Source organism: Cavia porcellus, unplaced genomic scaffold (genome assembly GCF_034190915.1).
Source record: "Cavia porcellus strain 051 isolate PalLab524CR breed Dunkin Hartley unplaced genomic scaffold, mCavPor4.1 scaffold_1, whole genome shotgun sequence".
NCBI classification, from domain to species: Eukaryota; Metazoa; Chordata; class Mammalia; order Rodentia; family Caviidae; genus Cavia; species Cavia porcellus.
In genome coordinates, this window is record NW_026947484.1 from 239799522 (window position 1) to 239821609 (window position 22088).

The 22088-nt window shown below is 44.9% G+C and overlaps 1 protein-coding gene and 1 long non-coding RNA gene across 13 annotated transcripts in view; one reads left to right on the plus strand and one right to left on the minus strand.

The window, feature by feature from the left end:
• The window catches only part of Ldah (lipid droplet associated hydrolase), a 133927-nt gene that overhangs the window by 107188 nt on the left and 4651 nt on the right, over window positions 1-22088 (plus strand). For 9 of the 10 annotated variants that reach the window (XM_063231995.1, XM_063231962.1, XM_013155978.3 and 6 more), the window contains one exon: window positions 12582-12664. In XM_063231995.1, the coding sequence (XP_063088065.1) occupies window positions 12582-12664 (83 nt within the window). Of the gene's footprint in view, window positions 1-12581; window positions 12665-15166; window positions 16124-22088 lie in introns of those variants that run through there. The other variant, XM_063232000.1, reaches the window with a different exon arrangement.
• On the minus strand, window positions 487-15290 carry LOC134471847 (uncharacterized). Of its 3 annotated transcripts, XR_010041562.1 has the most exons (5): window positions 15180-15241; window positions 14578-14660; window positions 12104-12195; window positions 9189-9366; window positions 487-624 (listed from the first exon to the last, which is right to left on the minus strand). It is a non-coding gene; the product is annotated as an uncharacterized LOC134471847 (long non-coding RNA). The 3 variants fall into 3 exon arrangements; XR_010041563.1 differs by lacking the exon at window positions 14578-14660 and having other exon boundaries at window positions 15180-15290; XR_010041564.1 differs by lacking the exons at window positions 12104-12195; window positions 14578-14660 and having other exon boundaries at window positions 15180-15271.

Here is a 22088-nt window from a genome sequence, read left to right on the forward strand (position 1 = left end):
ACTCCTGACAGAGCCTTCTGCTTCTTGCTGCCTGCCGGGCCATCCTCCTCTGCCAGCAGCTCTGCGCAGATCGCTGCTCCAGTGAGCTGCTCACGCCGCCTGGTCCTCCTGGTGTCACAGTATATTCTCAACCCAAATGTTGCTAGCATGCAACCCTCGCTGGCTCAACCCTCCATCCCCAAATCTTCATGGATATTCAGAGGATGTACGGCGAGGAACTGTCCCTGGGAAACTCTTCTTCCATCAGCTCCTCCCCTACCTTCTTAGGGGAAGCCCTGGATACTGCGTACAGTGTGTTGATGCCACCTTCCTTCTGGTACCCAGAAATTCATGGAAGTCATTTACTTCCCCTGCGCTCTGACCAAAAACAAAAAAATTCAGTCACTTGGAATTGAGTTGAATATAGATAACATAAAACTAAGTAACAGTGGCCAGGTGAGGCTTTGTCTCCCTTGCGCACCAGGAAATCTAGGTATAGGAAGTCCAGAAGTAAATAGCTTCCCTGCGAGAGCGTCAGGGCTGTGGGCCATTTCCCCTGTGTGGTCCTCAGCATGTGGCCTTTCTCCTGCGCAGGTCACGGTCACACAGTGGCTCCTGGAATCATAGGCCTCCTTGTCTGACAGTCTGACAACAGAAGGAAAAGGACAAAAGAAACAGGCTGATTACTGGTTAGGCTTTGGCTTATTAAAAAACAAAATCCTCAGGCTCTCTGTATGAGTCAGCGTTTTACTAGAGAGAAAGATATAACACGAGATGTACAGATGTAAAAGAAACAATAAGATTGGCTTACGATGGTCAGCCACAGAGTCCGATGAGGAAGTGTGCGGAGGGTGGCTGCACACTGGAGGCCGAAGCATTCAATCCAAGGTCTGGAGTTCACCCTAGTGTTTTGTGCAAGTGCACACCAGCAGGCTGATGGGTCTGCGACAGAAGTCCGAAGGCTCGGTGATGACAGGCTGAAGAGTCCACGCTGGAAGCCAGGAGACAGGTCCAACCCAAAGGGAGACTGGAGCTTCTCCCAAGAGCGGGATGCATTCGTCCTTCCTCCTTGCCTTTTGTCCCTCCAGGTGATGAGCCACCCGGGGTGGGTCTTCTCCATCCTTGGTGTAGACTTGCTAACCCATTTAGTTAACACAAAGTCAGAACTGTGTCACGTTCCTCCTCAAAGGGTTAAGGAGAAGTCGTGTACTGACTTCTCCATGCCTCAGTAGAAGTACTCAGGGGACCTGAGGAGTGTGTTTCATCACATCTTCCCCCACCCTGGAAGGTGGTCCTGAAGTTCATTTTCCCTGGACTCCATTACCCTCCAAACACCTCGCTAAAGCTGTAACTCCACTCACTGTCCACACAGTGACGTCCAGCACAGCCGTGTTCTGCAGAATGTCTTTGGGCCTCACAAGCCCTGGGAAGAGAGCTTCAGAGCAGGGGCTGCAGTTTATTTCTCAATGATCCTGGGACCCCTGCATGCACGTGTTGCTACCCGTCCATAGTAGAGCCTGCCTTGGTTCCCAAGACTGTACAGTCTTTACAGAGATCGTTTTTAATTGTTACCATTTGAACTCTCTGCAGGTTTATTTACTCTCCTCTACTGCCCTCCCATCATGGAAATAAATAGCCCAACCCTTTTTCCACCCAGCAAATATTTTTTAATCTTTTTAATTAGTACATTTGCATTATATAATGATTATACTCACTGTGTGGAGTCGGTCAGGTACATAATACGTCTCAATTATTTTTATCCCTTTTCCTTCCCAGCTTACCCCTCTCCTTACCTCTCTTGATCCCTTTGCCATTTGAGAAAAATCTGTCTCCCTACTTCCTATTATCTGTCTTTTATTTTACTCTTACGGGTTTTTCATAAAAGAAAAAGTATTTATGCCATGTATCTGATATATTTCATTAGCATAAGAATGTCAAGGTGTATCTTATTTTTCTACAGATGACTCAAATTGATCCTTGTTTATAGCAGAGTAGTGCTCTATCGTGTATAAATAAATGCATTTTCTTCATGCGTTCATGTGTTAATGGATATATAGGCCTCTTCCAAGATTTGGCCTTTGTAAGTTGTGCGGCTGTTAACATGGGCATGTGTGCATCACTGTAATGTGGTATCTTTAACTCCTTCAGCAGGGTACCTAGCAGGAAATAACTGCGTCAAATCTCTAGGATTTTTTTAGCAGTCTCCATACTGATTTCCATAGTGGTGACAGTAGTTTACATTCCCAACAGCAGTGTGGAAGGCTTCCTTTTTTCCCCTAGCCTTTCCGATATTTTTTGCTTTTTGAGTTGGTGATGATAGCCATTCTTCCTGGAGTGGTTTTAATTTGTATTTCTCTAATGGTGAGTGATGCTGAACATTTTTCCATGTATTGATTTGTCACTTGTATTTCATCTGAGAAGTATCTGTTTGTTTCAGCTGCCCATTGTTTGATTAATTTTTTAATGGAGGGTGCTCTAATTTTTTGTGAGTTCTTTATACATTATAGATATTAGTCCTTCATCTGAGATATAGCTGCAAAATATTTTTCCATTCCATAGGTTGTCTTATCGCTTTTTTACTGTGCAGAACTTTTTAAATTTGAGGTGATCCCATTTGTTGATTCTGAATATTATTTCTTGTGCAGTTGGGTTCTGTTGCTGTATCTGTGACATCAAGAGCTTTATCTGTTTTAAACTTGAGCTTGGTGGTGAATGCCTTTAATCCCAGCATTCAGGAGGTTGATACAGAGGGTTAGAGACCAGCCCGGGCTAGTGAGTTTCAAGGCCAGCCTGACTCACAGAGTGAGACCTTGCATAAAGTACTTCTACTGATTTTTATCTTCCATTAGATTAAATGTTTCTGTTTGAATACTTAGACCTTTGATCCATTTTGATTTTAATGGGTCTATATTTACCAGATTATCTATCTTTCCTCCAGCATATATTTTGATCACTTTGTGAAAGATCAAATGGCTGAACATGTCTTGGGTTGCTTTTTGAGTTCTCTGTTCTGTCCATTGATCTACATATCTGTTTTTTTGTACCAGTGCAAGGCTGTTTTTACCACCGTAGCTTCGCAATATAATTTGAAATCTGAGACTGTGATGCCTCCTGCTTTGTTCTTCTTACCCGGGATTGCTTTTACTATTCTGTTTTTCTTCTGGTTCCATATGAATTTTAGGATTATTTTCTCCAGTTCTGTGATAACTGGTATTTTGGTTGGTATTGCATTAAATCTGTATGTATGTATGTATGACAGTATTGATTCTGCCTCTCCGAGAATGAGGAATGATTTTCAATTTTCTAATTTTTTTCAGAGTTCTGTAGTTTGTGTTGTAGAGATCTTTATTTCCTTGTTTAGAATGATCCCTAAATAATATTTTCTTGATGCTATTGTGAATGGCATTATTTTCCTAGTTTCTGTCTTAGTGAGTTCATTATTGGTGTACAGGAATGCTATCGATTTTTGTGTGATTTTTCTATCCTAGTATACTGCTGAATTTGATTATTATTTGTAGGATTTTTTGGTGGAATTTTTGTAAGTCTTCTGTGTAAAGGATCATGTTATCTGGAAATCATGATAATTTGATTTCTTTCTTTCCTGTATACATCTCTTTTATTCCTGATTGCTCTGGCTGTTTCCAGGACTGTATTGAACAAGAGTGGTGGTGGACATTCTTATATTGTTCCTGATTTTGGAGGGAAAGCTGTCAGCTTTTCCCCACTTAATGAGATCTTGACAGTAGCGTGGTCATAAGTGGCTTTTATCAGGTTGAATAAAGTCCTATAACACTAGCTTTCTGAAGGTACACCTGCAGATGGGAAGCTAAGTTGTGCTCCTGTGTTGCCGTGTGGGATCTAGTAGCAGCAGTAAAATTTCACAATAGAATGCCCTAGTTTGTTTAATTTTGCCATCATATCAAGGAAAAGAAATAGTGCCAAAGCAAAGGGAATTAATTAGTGGAGAGGGGCACAATTTAATTTGGATAGGTGCACTGTGGAGGCAGGAAACCATGTGAGTATGTGCAGTACAGGGATGATTAGTGCTTTGGTCTATTCTGAGTGATATTTTACTTCTAGTGAGCTTCTTTAAAAAGGATGATAGATTCTGCATGTCTAAAATAAACCACGATGTTTACAAGGAAAAAATCGATCTTAATAAAATGTGCATTACAGTATTTGGTGGATAGATTTAGCTGTTTGATTGTTAACAAAGGCCCCCAAAACAGTCACTCACTGGAAGAAAGAGAGCTTATTTAAAAAATGATGGCAGGAAAACTGGCTTTCCATATGCAGAAGATTGACTCTAGACCCATGTCTTTCAACATATACTAAACTAAAATCAGAACAGATCAAAGGTCTGAATATGAATGCAGAAACACTTAATCTGCTGAAAGATAAAATAGGTAAAATTCTTGAAGATACAGGCATAGACAGGACTTTCTGAACAAAACGCCAGTGGAACAAAACACAGTATCAGCAATCAACAAATGGGATCCTAGCAAATTAAATCTGCACAGCAGTAGCAACAACCAACAGAGTGAAGAGACAACCTACCAAATGGAAAAAAAATTACCAGCTATACTTCAAATGAAGGACTAATACACCTATAATGTTTAAGGAGCTCAAAAAAATTACATGCCTTCCATAAAAGACCAAATAAAAAAATAAGCAATGAGTGAAATGAATAGCACTTCTCAGAAGAAATTCAGGTAACCAATAAAAATGTTCAGCATCACTGGCCACTAGAGAAAAGCAAATTAAACTACACTGAGGTTTGTTTCACTCCAGGAAGAATGGCTATCATCATAAACTCAAAAAACAAGAAATGTTGGCAAGACTGTGGGAGGAAAGGAACACTTACTTCTACATTGTTGATGTAAATGTAAACTAGTCCCACCCTATGGAAATCAGTTGCAGATTACTCAAAGAACTAGAAATTCCATTCAGCCCAGCTATGCCCTTTCTCAGTATCTTCCTGAAAGAATTAAAGACATATTACATATTTAGCTACTTGTCTCATGGGACAAAATACCTGACACCCAAAGTTAAAGGAGGAAAGCTTTATTTAGCTCCCAGTTTGTGGAGGTTTCAGTCCATAATCAGCTGGCTCCAGGGCAGGGTGGTTTAGCAGAGGGGCATCGCAGAAGACAACTGGTTCATGGCAAACAGAAGACAGTAAAAATAAGCAAGGGGGACCTTAACTTACAAATTTTTACTCATAAAATTTTTAAAATTTTATAAAGAAAGCTATTCATGCATCTTCTTTAATCCTTGACAATTAATTGTGTGTAGTTGTACGTGAACCCTGGCTGCGAGAGCTAGTGCTCACATACCCCGCGTCTGGCTGCGTGGCAGGTCATCCCATTTCTTGTATCAGCACCTGCCGTCTTGGCTTTTCAGTGTCAGCTCAGGCTCCTCTTCCGGCCTCCATCTGATCTCAGCTCCTGGCCTGCTTTTAGCAGGATTGCTGGCTTTTCCTCCCACCTCTCCAACAGTGCTGGCTAAGCACCTCCTTCCTTGTTCTTTAGCACAGGTTTCACTTAGCAGCCCTTTCTCATGCACACCTGCTATAAACCAAGCAGTCAAGGGAGAAAATACGGAGTGACACGTAGCTCCTGCCCTTCACGTTATTTATAGTGCACCAGGTGAGGAGCACGAAGACTTATGTATCCCAGTGAGGACTGTTGCAAGTCTAGATTCGGGGCCTGAGTAGTATTTGGGAGGAGAGGTCAGGTGTAACTGGGCAGTGAGGAGAAGATAAATGAGCTTGGACTTGAAGATGACGTAGGACTTTTCCAGACTGACCAAATGGCGTCAGGATGGGTGACAGGGCTGAATGGAAGACCGCCTCTGTTGTAGCTTATGTACCCTTGGAGGACTGTCACATTAACTCCTTCACTCCGCGCTTTCAGACCTCTCAGCCCTTCTGCGGTAAGTTGAAGCCCCGCAGTACTATTCAGACAGGAAACTGATTTCAGTGGTGTTGGCAGCAAACAGTGTTAGACTCTTGGCCCCCCGCCCCCCGCCGCATCTTATTTTTAATGAAGCAAAAATAAACAATTAGCATTCTTCTAAACCAGCCTGTTTCTTTCATGTTTTTGTTTCCATTACTCCTGGTACTAGACATTTCCTTGACTGTGGAGCTTTAAATCCAAATCTGCATGGTTTCCAGGAATGCTGTTGACAGTCATTGCCAAGAGAAATGTGTTTTCCACTTAGGAAATTACACTTCTGTTTGGTATTATTATTTCTGACCACTGTGTTACATTTCGAGCATTTCTGAGGAATGACAGCAGTGACTTCCTCAGAATAATTACTGGAAAAGAAACTAGTATTCTGTTGTTTTTTTTTTTTTAAGCATTTCATATATATGAAATTACCAGGAAAAAAGTAAGAAAGGTAGAATGGGACCCTGATGAAAATTCATTCTTAGAAATGTAAGACTCCTTAAAAACTATTTGAATTTTTAAATGTTTCCTAATTTAATTATGCCAAAAATACTTAAAGCATAAATGTATATGCCCATGAACTGTCACATGAAATTTCCCTGCCACCCCACTCAGAAGGCACCCTGCCTGGGCCTCAGAAGCCTCCCTGTGCCCCTCCAGTGCCCCCGTGCCATCCGCCCATGTGACTGAGTATTGACACCGGGCAGTGTTACTTAGTTTTGTCTGGTTTTGAACTTTATAAAGCTGGAATTGCCTGGTGTAGTTCTTTTGTGTCTGGGTTCTTCATCTCAGTGTTCTTCCGTGTTGTTGCACGTAGTTTTAATTCTGTTCATCAGCGTTACTCAAGGCCATGCTGGCGAACCTGCAGTGTGTGTGCCTCAGCCGGCTGTCTGTATCAGACTGCTCAATACTGTGCCAAGGCTGGATGTACTTCAGTATATTCATCCTACTGTTAATGATGTTTGACATGTTTCCAATTTAGAACCATTAAAATCAGTACTGTCAAAGCTGAATGGTAATGTGCTTACCTGGTATGCATGATGTCCTGGACTCAATCCCAGTAATGCCAAATAAAATACTAAAAATCATAGTAATATTTTTAAAAACTAAAAAATTAATACTGTCAAGAACATGTTTATGTGTGCCTCTCAGTGAACTGGTGCATGAATTTCTGCTGAGATTTTATCTAGAAGAGGAAACATAAGGTTCAGCCTCACAGAATAGTTCCAAATTGCTTCCCGCGTGTTTACACCGATTTGCACTGCCCCATCGGTTTGTGCATGAGCTCGTGTTGCTCCATTTGCTGAGGACACTAGGTACCGTCTGTGGTACCCACCGTTAAGGCCGCAGCCTGCACGCTGAGCTGTATCCAGAGCTCTCTTTGTAGTCTTTGTTTTGAGGCAGGGTCTTGCTGCGTCACTGAGCTGCCCGGCCTGGGCTTAGCTTGCAGCCTTACTGCCTCAGTCTCGGGTGCCACCATGTTGGGTCTTGTTTTGTTTTTAGAAAAAAAAATTTTTGTTTTATCAGTATCAGGGATTGAATACACGATCACGCACTTGCAAGGCAGGCACTTATGCTGCTGAGCTAAATCCCAGCCCTTGTTTGTTTAAATTTCATTCAGTCTAGTCGTTGCATAGTGGCACTGTGTGTGCGTGTGTGTGCGTGTGTGTGTTTAAATATATTTTAGTCTATTAAGATAGTTTGTTCTTAAATTTTAAAATTTAACTTTTTACTTGGACAATGCTTTTCCTCCATAAAGGGAAAAGAACCACATAAAGAACTGACTGTTTCTTATAACCATTGATTTGTCGGTGATCTCATTTGGTACTCCAGCACATACCATATTGGATGAGCTCCAAATATTTAAATTTACATTTCCATGATAATAACAACTGAGGTTGAGTACCTTTCATCAGGTTGAAAACCTTTTCATAATTTGACTAACTTCTAAAATTGCTCCTCAAGTCTATTCCATAAGTTGAGGTTGGACCATGTGAGTTTTTCTTACTGATTTGCAGAAGTTTTAATATACACTCTGGCCACCAGTGGCACCCGCTTCCCATTGAGTGGGCTGTCTCTACCCTCATGTGCATCAGGGTGGCCAGCTTCTGTCCCGCTGTCGCAGGTCCTCACGGAAAGCCATCTGCTTCCCAGTTCTCCAGGGAAACACGACTGTGACCGAACTTCCCGAATCTTGTAGCTCTTATGTTTTCAGGGGAACTGGTTGGATACAGAAGCCCACTTGGTCAAAAACAAAACAAAAACCTATCCAGGTGGGAAAAGATGGCCTTTCCCTGACAAGTGAAAGCTTTCCAATCAGTAGGACAGAAGTCCTGCATGAGTTTACAGCTAACAAATACAGGTAAAGACAGCAGGAGTTACTTTTAGAGTACATTGCTTCATATAATGCAAGTAAATCAGACATTTCCTTAAGGAAAGAGTCCGGCCAGGGATGCGGCTCAGCCATGCAGCACATCACCTGCCTGGCAGGCACGAGGCCCTAAGTTCGATTTCCAGTACCCCCAAAAACAGCTAAGAGTCCAAATCAGAAATGCAGGCCAGAAGAGGAAGACTCATGCGAAATCGGTAATGCAATGAACAGGAAGAAAGAGAGTGAGCTCTTAAAAACAGAAGCCCTCTACTCTCAGGAATCCTAAACAGCATCATAGCACAAGGAATAGAGTCATATAAAAAGGAAAGAGAATGAGAAAATGTTCTCAAACGGATCTTGACAGGCAAAATAGAAATATCATAGAAAGCTAAAAGACAAACCTGAAGCAATCTTCTAGAAAGTGTGTAAGTAGAAAAAGAAAAGCACTCCAGAAAAATACAACTTAAAGGATGAGTCTAGGAGGTCTGATACCTCACAGAAGTTCCAAAAGTCAGAGAAAACAGAACAGGAAATCATCAAAGATGTAATAAAAGAAGAACTTCCAGAAACGAGATTGGGCTGCCCTCCAATTACAGGCGGTATTCTAGGTCACATCCTGAGGAACGCCAGAACCCCAGAGCTGAGCTGAGGGTGGGAGGAGTCCCAGGGCTGGGGGTTCGGGCACCTGACGGGTCGGAAGTAGTTACATGCCGAACACTAGGACGGGAGCACTAGCCTTAGACGCGGGAAGGTCATCCACTGGGAGGGTTCCCACTTTCAGTTTAAAATCCTGTGCGCTGTCAAAGTAGGAATCGTGTCAAAAAAGAAAACTAAGAATGTACACATTCATCAGGTCTAACGTCGTGTACCTTTTTATTATTACTTACTGGAAAATGTGCTTCAGTGACGGGGGCAAACCGAGACAGAGGAAGTCAGGCTGGAGTCCATAAAACAGGGAGTGGGGTCCAGAGCAGTGGCGACGGGAGGTCCAAGGCGACAGCTGTCAGCAGCCCTGGAGAGCAGCGTTCCAGCACCGGACCCGGGAGGGAGGGAACGGATGAGTCGCTGGGTGTGTTCGGAGATTTGGAGATAAAATGATAGAAATAAGAAAAATGAGGGCTGGGGATTTAGCTCAGCGGCATAAGTGCCTGCCTAGCAAGCACAAGGTTGTGAGTTTGATTCCTGGTACCAAAAAAAAGAAATAAGAAAAATGTGATAGATCATTGAGGAAAATAGAGAATTGTTATTGGACAATAGAAGAAGCACTATCACCACTCGGGAAGGAAGGAATGGGGGGAGAGAAGGGAGGACCAGCAAATCCCTGGGGTTCCAACCACCAGAGCTGATGATTTTACTCATCTTTATATATATATATATATATATATATATATATATATATATATATATATATCTGTACCACACCTCTGTTTTTATAATTGGGGTCATATTGCATTGTTTTGTGATTACATTATTCTTATGTATGTGGTTGACATTTTATAGTCTCAGTATAATTTTGGCAGGTTATATGTTGATTTAATTGAATGGATGGACCATAATGTATTAACCAAGTCCCTGTTGCTTTAATTAAATTCGTTATAATAAATGCCTGGACTTATATCACAGGAAAAGAAAGATAGCTCTAACTCTGGAATCACAACATAGAGGCTTGTGCTCCACGTGCTTAATGTATAGTTTTGACCAAATATTCTGGCTTGATTTAGGAGATTAAGTAAAAAAAAATACATATAGGAGAATATTTACCCCCATCTGCATTTATACTGGTATCAGAAGTGATTGATAAAAATATCAACTATTTATGTAATGGCTATTATGTAACAACTACCACTAAGATATTTGAATAGAAGAGGTTGCTTGTTATATGTACGTGGTATGAAGCACCTTGAAACTAGTAGACTGTGAGTCCTGTGCAGTAGGGATCATCTTTTGTCCACTTTAGTCCTGGGACATAGCAAGGGCCCCTGTATGAACACAGAAACTGGTTAGACTAATAAAGATGAAGCCATGTTTTAGAATTGTTGTGAAATTGAAGAAGTTAATAAAAGTTATTTATAAAAAAAGGCAAACTTTATTCTGGAAAGGGCTAAATGGATCACAAATACTTGCCTTTATTTCATTCTAGTATCTGATATCAAAGGAAGTCTTTGAGGGTCACGAGGAAATGAGAGAGGCCCTTGGTCAACAGGAACTCTAGGTGCAGTTCTGGAGCAGGGTGGCCAGTGTGGGGCGCGGGTGGGGCAGACAGTTCCAGTGCTGCACCCGCCTGTCTAGTCCAGTGCCGCCAGGCACGTGCTCCTGTTCAGGTTGAGATCACTCACAGTTACATTAAAAATTCAGTTCCTCCGCCATAAGAGCCATATTTCATGTGGTCAGTAAGCATGTTGTGGCTGATGGCAGCTGTAGGGGACAGGATGGGCACGGAACATCTTTATCATTGCCGGAAGCTTCTCTGTACTACCCTGGTTGGGACTGGTGGCATCTGTCTCCCCTGAGGAACCCAAGTACTTGAGATTCGAGGTTCCAAGCATGAGAAGGATGAGACTGAGAACCCCTCTGCAAACAGGAGTACTTACAGAATGTCACCCTTCCCACCTCCCTGCCAGACGGCAGCTCACCTCTAGGCAAAGAGGGAAATAAAACGTGTGCAGAGCCAAAACGAAAGGAGAGACCTGCATATGTTCTGGAAGATCAGGGCCTTTTAAGATGACACTATAACTCTACAGTGGAGCCTGCCAATCGGGAAAACTGACTTTCCTGCAAAACTTCTTATTGCTTTTCATGTAAAAATGAATAAACACCTGAGGCTCACCAGATGCTTAAAAAAGCCCTCCAATGTTAAAGAATTTGAGGAAAGTAAAGAAACAAATGAACTTAGATAAATGGAGGCAACCAGAAGAGCAGAACCTCAAAGCTGCCTGTTATCCTCGTAGGTCAGAAAACATGCTGATAAACGCAAGACAGGGAGCTTTGACAGAGACGTATTCAGAGACCAAAACAGACCCCAGACATCTTAAAATTTTGATCAAACTTCAGACTTTACTACAAGGATAAAAGACAAAACTGAGGTTAACAAACAAGAAGTAAAACAATGACCCAAAAAAGTTCAGTTTTAGAAGAAAGATAAAAGCAAACGACTTAGAATAGTGCAAGCAAGGGGAGGCTGTGTCCCGCAGTGTCGGGGGCTTTCCCAGAACTGCGGAGTAAGTGAACTGGGAAAGACTGTCACGGCACACCATCATAACAATCTAAATCATTAGTAACAAGCAGGCTTTAAAGCTTCCAGAGCTGACACACACAGAGCCCACAGAGGAGGAGACTCAGATTGCCTCAGTAATACGGGTACTGTGTTTCAGTGAAGGAGAGCAGTGTCCTCTGGGTTCTTAGAGAAAATTATTTTTAAATTGCAGTTCTCTGGCTAGCCAAATAGTGTCCATGTATGAAGCCTAAAGAAGCCTTTCTCATGTGTGCAGAGAAGTCAGAAAACAGTGCTCTAGGACAGTTTTCCTTAAGGCATCGTGATGTGATCAGCAAATAGCACCTGTGCGAGCCCTGAAGAGCCCTGAAGAGGAATCCCGGGCCAGCCTCCCGCCCCCCACTTCCGCTCCGCACCTCACCCTCCACAGCACAGGGCTTTCCTGAGTCCTCAGGCTGCAGGTGTTCCCCCTCTGTCCCTGGCGTCTGCGTGGCCCACCCCGCTTCCTCAGGCAGAGAAGTCTTCAGGGCACGGTACACAAAATAGGGCCCCAAACTTTCCTGCACAATCTAGCTGCTAGCACTTTCTTACCATAAGTTCAGTGATAACAGGTAGTTTTTGTATCCTGTCCATTGCCTAGAGCAAGCTGTAGCGTAATCCTGCAGTGCTCAGTAAGCTTGTCTCTGAATGAATAAATGCAAAAAGAACTAATTAGTGTGACTTAGAAAGCAGCAAAGAAACCTAAGAAGGCAACAGAGGGAAACTGTAAATTGCCTGTAATCTAGGACAGCGCAGAAGGTCTGTGCATCCTGGAAGGGAGATTACCAGGAAAAAAGCCGCTCAGAAGAATGTCCAGTGTGGTGCGTGTGCTATGGGGAAGCCAAGTGAGGCAGACAGAAGGGTCCTGTAGGACGCGCTCTCATTGCAGAGACCACGCGCGTGACATGGCTCCTGGGCATCTGCGGACCTCCCGGCATCCTGTATCAGACAGCACTGGCACAAAGGGAGGTATGTGAGTTCCTGAGATCATCGTGAGCTAATGTTTGTCTTCTTTGTTTTCTACATGTAGCTAATGCTGCCTACCTGGGGGCCCAAGAAATGAGGAAGGTGGTGCAAAGAGACGACGACATTATAAAGCAGCACTTGTCTAAGGTAATCTCTTTAGGGCTGCAGGCAGATTAGCAGGTGGCAGAAAGTCATTAAAGCCTGTTAGAGCTCATGGGTGTATAGACTGTCCACCACTTCAAATTAGTGTTACCCTTGAAAGTTGCATAGAGTAAGCAAAGCTGATTATACAGTTACATGTATTTTGCTATTTCATTGAGTTTATTTTTAAAATTGACACTTTTGTATTTTGACAATGTAATGTACTGAGAAGACTCAATATTTATAGAATAAACAAGTTATATTGAAAGCGAAAGAAAACAGTAAAAAATAACTGTTATTACACATGACCTGATCACTCGTGGGCCTATGTTATTTGCTATCAATTGCAACTAAACTATTTTGTTCAGACACAAAGAATAGCTTCTGAAACTTGTGAGTTACACCTGCAAATACTGGACTCTTGCACAAATACATTTGAAAGTGTGAATCTCTGAAACTAGAAAGCCATGTTTAAATATTGTAGAATTTAGGTGGCCATCCCTCCTGAGCAGGGTAGAGATGCTGTGTTTTGGTTTGGTTTATGAGGCTAGGGTGGAGTCCAGGGCCTCCCACATACAAAACAGGTGCTGCACCCCCACTCTGCACTGTTTAACATGATGGTGACCACACCTGGTTACTGTGGACGGGCTGAGCTGAGATGGGTCGTAAGTGCAAAAAACATATGAATTTTAAAAACTTAGACCTGAAAAGGGAACTATTTCATTCGTATTTTTATATGGATGGCATTTTGAAATGGTAGTAGTGTAGATACACAGTGTAGTAGTGAGTTAAATAAAATGTATTATTAAAATAATTCCACTTGTTCCTTACACTTGGTTAGCTTTGTTCCTGGAGATTTTTCAGATTGTTTTGTGCTTTGCTTCATCCTTCTGTTAGACAGCATTAACCTGGAGCTTTGCAGCTGATGGCTGCTTCTAGGTGTGGTAAAATGATCCCTGCCTCACAGCCTTCTCACAGGGCACAAGAACCCACAGTCTGCACGCTCACACTTAGATTCCCTGGAGTTTAGAATCTTCGTCACTTTGGGTCATTGGGCTTAAACTAATCTGCAGTTTTAACTTCTATTCCTGTGATCTCCCAAAGCAGGTTCTTAAAGCAAGAAATGTATAACTTCATTAAAAATATTTTCAGAACACAGTGTTGACAATATTCCCCCAGGGAGGACTTTGGAAAATGCCAGTTGTGTGTCTCCTGCCACAGATGTCATTATATTTCTTAAATGCAGTTGTCTGTGGAGAAGAGGTTTGAGCCAGAAGAAGGCTCCCTCAGACTGAACGGGGAAGGTGGGGCTCTGCAGAACCCTCTCAAGGACTCTCAACTACTTCCAGACACTGAGGGGTGTGAAAATGCAAGACAATAGTGTTTGATTTTTTATAAAATTGTGTGAGTCTATTTCAAGAATGCATTTAAGTTGTTGAGGTTGGAAGTTCATAAAAACAGTTCAACTCCCAGTTAATAAGACTGGCAGATGCTCGCTTCCAAAACCCACACTTGCTGAATGACCGGATCATCATTGTTAGAGCCCCTGTTGCCACCTGGGGAAGCCAGCTGCTGTACAGTACTCATCAGTTCTGGATTTTGTTTGTGTGTTGTACTCAGCAAGAGGTCAAAGAAAGGTGCTAACTTATTCCTATGCTAAGTTAAATCCATATGCAAGTGTAATCATTCCCAGATAGAGGTCTGTTCATAATAACTGTGTCAGGGCTTTAAGTTTACTGAAACTTTTATGGACAAAATACAGGGTATAATGGTAGATGGCAGGCATTTCAAGGTTAATATTAACACAGTCACAGGAATCAACTTTTCCAGTTCTGGGAATAGTTTTGTTTCTAAGAGCATTAAATGTACTTGTAGAGTTGGAGAAACAAGGCACCATTGGGTTTAATGGTACACAGTACCTTGCAGTGCACTGATTATGCTTTCCAGTCCTAACTTGGATCCCCACTCGAATAATACAGCTCCAGTTCCCGAGTGAAACTAACTGCAGAGAGACAGGAAGTTTATTGCAACTTTTTGTTTCTATAATAAAAAGAGGAAACATGCTGTAATTTAATATTGATAAAGTTGAATCAAAATAATATGTCCCGGTCAGCTTATGAAAACAAGGAAGGTTAGCAAGGCACGTAATTCTAGGAAGAGTGTGGGCACCGCCTGCTGCTGTCAGAAGCCCTGACGGCTAGTCAGATGTGCACGCCGATTCCTGAGATTAGCAGTGTCCCCATTTAGACACTCGGGTCACGGCTGCTCTGTCCCATCTCCACCCTGACAAAGCCATTCAGAACCCTCATCCCTCCTCAGGGGTGTCCCGAGTGGAGAACTGGGGACCATTCATTCTTACAAATGTCACTGCACCCATCTCAGTTATTCAGTGTAAGCAGTTCTGAAAAACGCATGTTTGTGTCATCTGCTCAGGACCCACAGGAAAGCTGGTCTACAACCACTTTGTACATATCATGGAAAGGCCTTGTTGTTATTTCTCCCCACTAGGAAACCGGCTTACCATAATCAGCAGGCTTTGGTTCTGAATTCCAAGTTTCTGCCCGTGGATCGCCACTGTTCACATGAAAAGACATTTTTTATATTATTGAGGGAAAATGCCCTTTTCAATTCTGAAAAATCTAAGCTGGTTTTCTTCTCTCCAGTGCCTAGAGTCTCTGTACCCTGCTCAGACAGTCGTGTTTCTTTGCAGTACTTCAGTACTGGGTGGTTCATCTTTTTTTTTGGAAAAAACATATGAGACTCACATTGTTTCCAAAAGGGTGTGCCGTGGTTTCTGGAGTCGCAGGCTCTGACCTTTCCTCACCGGACCTGGTCCTGCTTACCCTTAACACTTGGTGCCAGGCGTCTCCAAGAGGCCTTCGCCAGCCCTGGCTTTGGAAGGTGCCCCTTCTCCGGGCTGTCGTCGCCGCCTGTGTAGTTACGGGACTGCTTCTGTCTCATGTTAGATGGTCAGCCCTCCCTCCTCTCCACTGTGACGTCAGGAACTGTGTTATTTTCATCTCGGGCTTCCCTGAGACCCCAGCACTTCACACACACACCACCTGGTTAACAGTTGGCAGCTGTGCAGTGGAGAGAGGCTGGAGAGACTGACGGGGAAGCTTCAGAGTGTGGACTCCAGACGGCGGTGGGCCAGGTCTCGGGCTCTTGTAAAGTATATAAACACCTTCTCAGAAAAATGTTAAGTGCATAAAATAAGTACATGAGATTACAAAAGAAGTTGATTATGTTGAAATGTAATTATGTAAACATTGTTAAAACTAATAATACAGTAATGTGTACATCCTTATTAACCCATTAAATAAGAGTAACGGTCAGAATTATTGTAAATTTACAGTGATGAGTGTAAATTTTAATGAGATTAAATTTTATTCATAACAAGTTTACTATGATTCAAAAATATCCGTAATTCCCTAGATGATAAAATATAAGCACTGCTAATTATAAGGCTTGTTGTTGCCTACATTGTAACAACATTAAGTTACAGTTAAAGATAAACACAAACTGCCAAGTGTGGTGGTGGATGTCGTGATTCCAGCACTAGGAAGCTGTGAGTTTGAGGCCAGCCTGGGCTGTATTATCGAGTTCAAGGCCACCCTGCACTACATGGGGAGACCTTGTCTAAAAAAAAAAAAAAAGATTAACAAAAACAGAGATGTACAGAAGTTAGCTAGCATGGTGTGGCAGCTTGGCCACTGGCCCGAGAGCAAGCCACGGTAAACTGCACTAAGAAGTTAAACTGTTCAAGGGAAGGGTTTTAAACAAAGGCTACAACCCAGGGTGAGCTCCCTGTGCTGGACAGCAGCGTGGCTTAGCTGCTGTGTAACTGGAACACCTGCCACCTCCCACCAGCTCGAGGGGCCGCTCTTGCTAGCACTGAGAATGAGAACACGGTGAAACTGACCAAGGGGAGGAGTTATTCCGGGGAGATGCGCGCTAGAACATTGGGCAACGGTGAAGTTTCAGGTGTGGAGACCGTTTACAAGACCTTTATAAGAACGAAAGGGACTGGAGAGGAAATGATTTAGGAGGTGGAATCAAACAGGATATGAGAAACCAGATGGAGGATCGGAGGCCGTTTCTCTGGATGGGGATTTGGTGATAAGGGAAGAGAAGGAGGAGAGGTGTTGCTCAGCCGAGGGGAGTTCAGAGAAAGTAGTTTGTGTCGGGACACCCGTGGGGTGTCTGGGTGGCTGTGGGTTTGGGAGTAGCTGAGCGGGCGGGAAGAAGCTTGAAAGCGAAGCCGGGGCTTGGTGTGGATTTGGAGTGACGGCAGCCGACGAAGCCGGAGCGTGGAGGGACATCTGAAGATTCCTCGCGGGAGAATCCGACGAAGGCCTGGAAAGGAAAGAGCCGGTAAAAGAGGAGACCGAGGGGAAATGGGTGGGAGGAGAACCAGGGCAGAGCAGAGCAAGAAAGAGTCGACTATGATCTTCACCGCTGCAGCCCCGCATGCACAGGAGCCTGGGGCTGCTGTTCCTACGAGGCGGCCAGGAGGCCAGCACGCCTTGTCCTGCCATCGCATGAAACTAAGGGGATGCGCGTCTGCTCATAGAAAAATGAATCAGTGTTCGGTTATGAACTTGAAATTTTAATGTACAGCTCACTTAGGAGGGAAATTCTAAACCGCGTGACAGTCTTTGGCTCAGGGCTATGGGAGCAGCTGGTGTGTGCTGCCTCCAGGCTGAAGCCAGCACTATCAGCCCGCAGGAGGCTGAAACTGTTCACAAGGAGAACAAGTGAGGTACGCTGTCAGAGGAGGGCAGCCACATCCGCCAGCCCAGGTCAGGCCAGAAGAGACACGGGGCCCTCAGAAACAGGGGCGTTTCCCCCAGTCCTCCTGGGCCTGCCTTAGCCAGAGGTGCTTGCTGCCCTTGGGACAACTCTCAATGCGCCCTTTGCAGAATGTGCCTGCAAATCCCTCTGAAGCACGTACATCCTGCTTTCTGGAGCACAGGAAGTGCCATGTGGACAGCTAAGCAGACTTCTTTTCCATCAAGCCGCAGTCTGAAATGGATCGCGTTAGGTCTGCCCGCTTAACCGGAAGCCTACCTGGGCTGCCCTGATCATCCTGGAAACAGACAGGTTTGTTTTTATTGCGACCATTTTGACCTTGAGAGTTTCATCTTGGGCAATTGTGTTAACATATCCTTGAGTTCTTCAGTGGAGTCTGATTAAAAAGTGTTGGAGAGCAGAGTCCTCCGCCCGCAGCTCTATCTCTGCCACTTGCTTAGTTGTGTGACCTTAGGTTACTAGGCCTCACTGTGCCTCACTTAACGCTAGTATCTCTTCTCCTGCGGTCATTGCAGAAGTATAACCCTCGGGTGGCATATGAGTGTCAAACACTGAATGTTCGTTATTGCCGTTACAAAGTTAGAGCCTCGGTGTATCTTTGAGCGCTTTCTAAAAAGATGATTCGCCTGACTCTGGCACCTCATACACACTCCTGTCTCAGATGACATTAGTAATACCATGTCTGGAGACCTGGAAGAGTCTCCATCACAGCCTCTAAGCCCTGTAAGGGGCACAAGGGAGCTGTCTTATGGAACCGAGATGAACAAGAACGCAGTGGGATGTAACTTTTACCAGAACCCAGGGGCAGCACCAGCGCAGTGAGTTGGGCTTGGCCGGTTCAGTTTAGTACAGCTGTGTCAGCGTATCTGCCGCTTTCTTGATGCATATAATCAGGGCAGAACAAATGCAATAGATAACTTGGCTCCCAGTACCTCATACTCCTTGGCAGAGAAGAGTAGCTACCATGAGTGGGCTCCTCGGCACAGTGCCATGTAAGAAGGCCAGGAGACCATCGCTGGACGGCTTTGGGGCCTCCTCAGGGGGGAGGAGGGGGAGAGCCCCGCTCTGTGGGCTGTGTGTGCTTAGTCTCAGGCGCCAGAGGGTGTGGGCCAGGCAGGGCCCCCCGTGGGGTGGCCTGAGCCCCTCTGGCGCCTCTGTGCCTGCCGCTCCCCCAGATGCCTGCCGAGGGAGGCACAGGGTCCTGTGGGCAGGAGGGTTCTGCCTTCACCTCCATTTTCTTTGGAGATTGTAATTCTCATTTTCTCAAGAATGGTAATTAAGCCAGATGGAGATAAAGGCAAGAAAAGAAACAAGAGAAATTGAAAATTTAGTTTCCTAAACATCTCCATTTCTGTAAGTTTAGTTGCTCAGAAAGACCATAGTGACATTATAAAGCGGTGTAGCTGCTGTGTCCCCAGAGGGGTGAGACTTTTGAGTCACTGAATGGAAATGCGCGAATACAGAACAGCTCACCTTCAACAGGACAGGGTCAAGGCCCAAGTGTCCCGGACCCTGGCAGGAGGCGAGATGGGGAAACCTGGTGCTGTCATCCAGCCTGTTCTGCATTGCCCTCAAGACGGAGACAGCTGGGGACCCGAAGAGTCTGTACCCTGAACCGTAGACGGCTGGAAGGAGATGAAAACAGGGAAACAAAGGCAGGCTGGAAAGCCTAGCTGGGAGCTAGGAGAGTGCCTTAGCTTGGCCCTAGAGTGTCTCTCAAAGGTGTGGGACAGGCGTGGTCACATCTTGGGACTGTCGGGGTGGACCTTTAGGAGACTGGGCCTGTAGCTGAAGCTGTGCCCACAAACGGGAAGGGGAACCCCAGCCCTTTCTGTCTCTCCTTTTACATTCTGTCCACTGTGTGGTGAGCAGCTGCCTCCTCCACACACTCCCTGCCATGCCTGCTGCCTGTCACAAGCCCAAGCAGCAAGGCCAGGCAGCCATGGAGTGAAGCCCCTGAACCCGTGCAGATTGACTGCAGTGATGGGGAGCTGGCTGACACAGAGGTCCACGTGTGGGGTGCTGACTGATCCCTAGGAGTGCGACAGGCTGTTTTGTATCAGACCTTTTGCTGCTTTCACAAGCAAACAGACAAACAAAAACCACCTTGTCTGGTTGGAGTTACTCCAGAGAAGGGAGCAAAAAGTGGAGAGGGAGGAAAGGCACCCTTTTCCTCGACCTCTCAAGGTCAGGGAAGGAAACAGAGCTCCTCCTGGGCACCTGCATCATGCCCTCGGCTACTCGTGCCAGCCTCTGCCTGCTGTCTGCCTGTGTCAGCATAGCAGCCCAAGACGCCCTTCCAGCAGCACATGGTCCGTAGCTCAGGAGCTCAGCTATTTGTGCAGGGCCTGCGCAGCCCAGGTGAGCAGTTCGCAGCTGCCACAGCTGTGAGCACAGCTGGGGAGGGAGAAGGGGAGAAGGCACAACAGGCCTCAGCGGCAGGTGCCATCCTTCACTGGGGCAGTGCAGTATCTGATTGAGGGTACGGAGGCAGCCACGCCCACTTACAAGGATAGGTAGGTTGCATTTTAAAGGGGGATCTGGGCAGTCCACCCTCAGAGGAGTGCCAGCGATGGCTTGAGGAGAGGGGATGTGCTTCACTGTTCATTAGCTTGGTGACCTACCTACCATTAGACTCTTTGCATGACAGTTTCTGAGAAATGTATTTTTTTGGTTAATGAATGATACATATTTAATAAAGTAGTTTTGCTTTAGATTTTACAAACTGCTAGTACAAAAGCAGTTTATCAGGAGAAAATATATTTCTCAAAAGCTAATTGAGGCCATGGGGATTTTTTTCCCTCTGACCTGGGCATGACGCCCACTGTGGGGAAGACTCGGCAGGCGCTGTGCCCTCCACACCAGCGCTCTGTCTGGGGGTGCCTGTGTCCTTGTCTGTCACGCAGCCCCCACAAAGGTGCCCCTGTGCGCTTGGGGCACTCACTGTGCCTTATTCTCTAATCTCGACAGTAGCACAGAGCAGCCATCCCAGCCGCACAGAGGCTGAGCAGCTGGTCTGGGGTCCCAGTGCTGGTGGGTACGATCAGTGCCCAGACCTCATGCTGTGAGCCCTGCAGTGGGCTCCTTGCTGTCCTATGTAATGAGCCAGAGGTTTCAGGAATCACCCTGCCATAACGAAAGTAAAATTATTATAAAAACGTTAGAAGAGACCCTTTTGCTCTGAGCTTGCTGCCCTCCCAAAGTGCCATCTACTGCTCCAGTTAGGTCCACACTAGATCATGAGTAGGGTGCCCAAAGACTGCATAAAATGAAGTTCATTGTATACCAAACTTCACTATGTGGTGAGTTGCAGTCTAAGAAACTTACAAAACTCAACTCATCCATAGGGTTAACAAAAGAATACACACACACACACACACACATACTTTTTTTTTTTTTTTTTTGTCTTTTTCGTTTTTATCCATACCAGGGATCTAACTCATGACTGCACACACACAAGTCAGGCACTTATGGTGCTGAGCTAAATCCCCAGCCCCCCGACTATTCTTAAATAGTGAAACTCTGTTTTACTGGATTTCCTATTTCTATGTCCTACTGGCCTATTGAGTAGAGAGAAGTAATTGTATAATTGTATGTGTGGCTTCTTCATTGTTAGTATTATTTTTAAGTGTTGATATGTCATTTGAAATAGTTTTTATTAGGTGTTAGATCATTACCATGGTTTCTAACTTTTTTTGTTCTATTGGTAATAAATTCTTTATTAGTGACCCATCAGGCTGGGTATGGTGGTGCAGACCTGTAATCCTAGCACTCAAGAGGCTGAGGCAGAGGGTGGCAGTGAGTTCAAGGCCAGCCTGAATTGCATAGTGAGACCTTGTCTTTAAAAATAAAAAAAAAAAAGGGCTGGGGATTTAGCTCAGCGGCATAAATGCCTGCCTTGCAAGTGCATAGTCGTGAGTGCAATCCCCAGTACAAAAAAAAAAAAAAATTGAAAATAATTTATTTTTTTCTGAGCTTTTGAATGTAGATACCCTACTACTATCCTGAGATTCTTAGTTACAGTTCCAGAATTTTCACAGCAGCGGCTACCCTGGTGATGCCCCATCCCCATGCAGAACTGCTCGCACTACAGAGAAAGCTCTAGATAGAGGCACTGGGGTTTGCACAAGTTGACAAGACTCACACTCTGTCAGTTCGCACATCCACTGTAAGACTCCTGGTCTGCAGATCTGTGGTCTTCATAACATGGGCCAGTTCACGGTGAGCCATAGGTAGGGCAGCAGACAGTACCTGTCTGGAACGTTGTCCCTGGGGTCATCGCCCAGCTTCCTGCCCACTCATTGCGTGAACTTAGCACGTCACTTTCACCACGCCACAGTTTTCCTTTTTGTAAAACGGTGCTCAGATGCCAGCCTCCGGCATACTGCTGCCAGCATGCGCGGAGATGATGGGCAGAGCGCCCCGCGTGGAGCCCTGCGGCCATCCTCGGTCCCGATGTCGCGCTGCAGCGCAGGTCTCCCGGCCTGTAGTACAGTGTGCTCTCCGCCTCGGCGCTTGCTTCCAGCCGCTTCTCTCGCTGTCCGCCTCACCCGGCCTCCCCCATTCCCATCCCTGCCTATGCACTGGCCACGCACCGTACTTTCTCATTTTCCTGCTC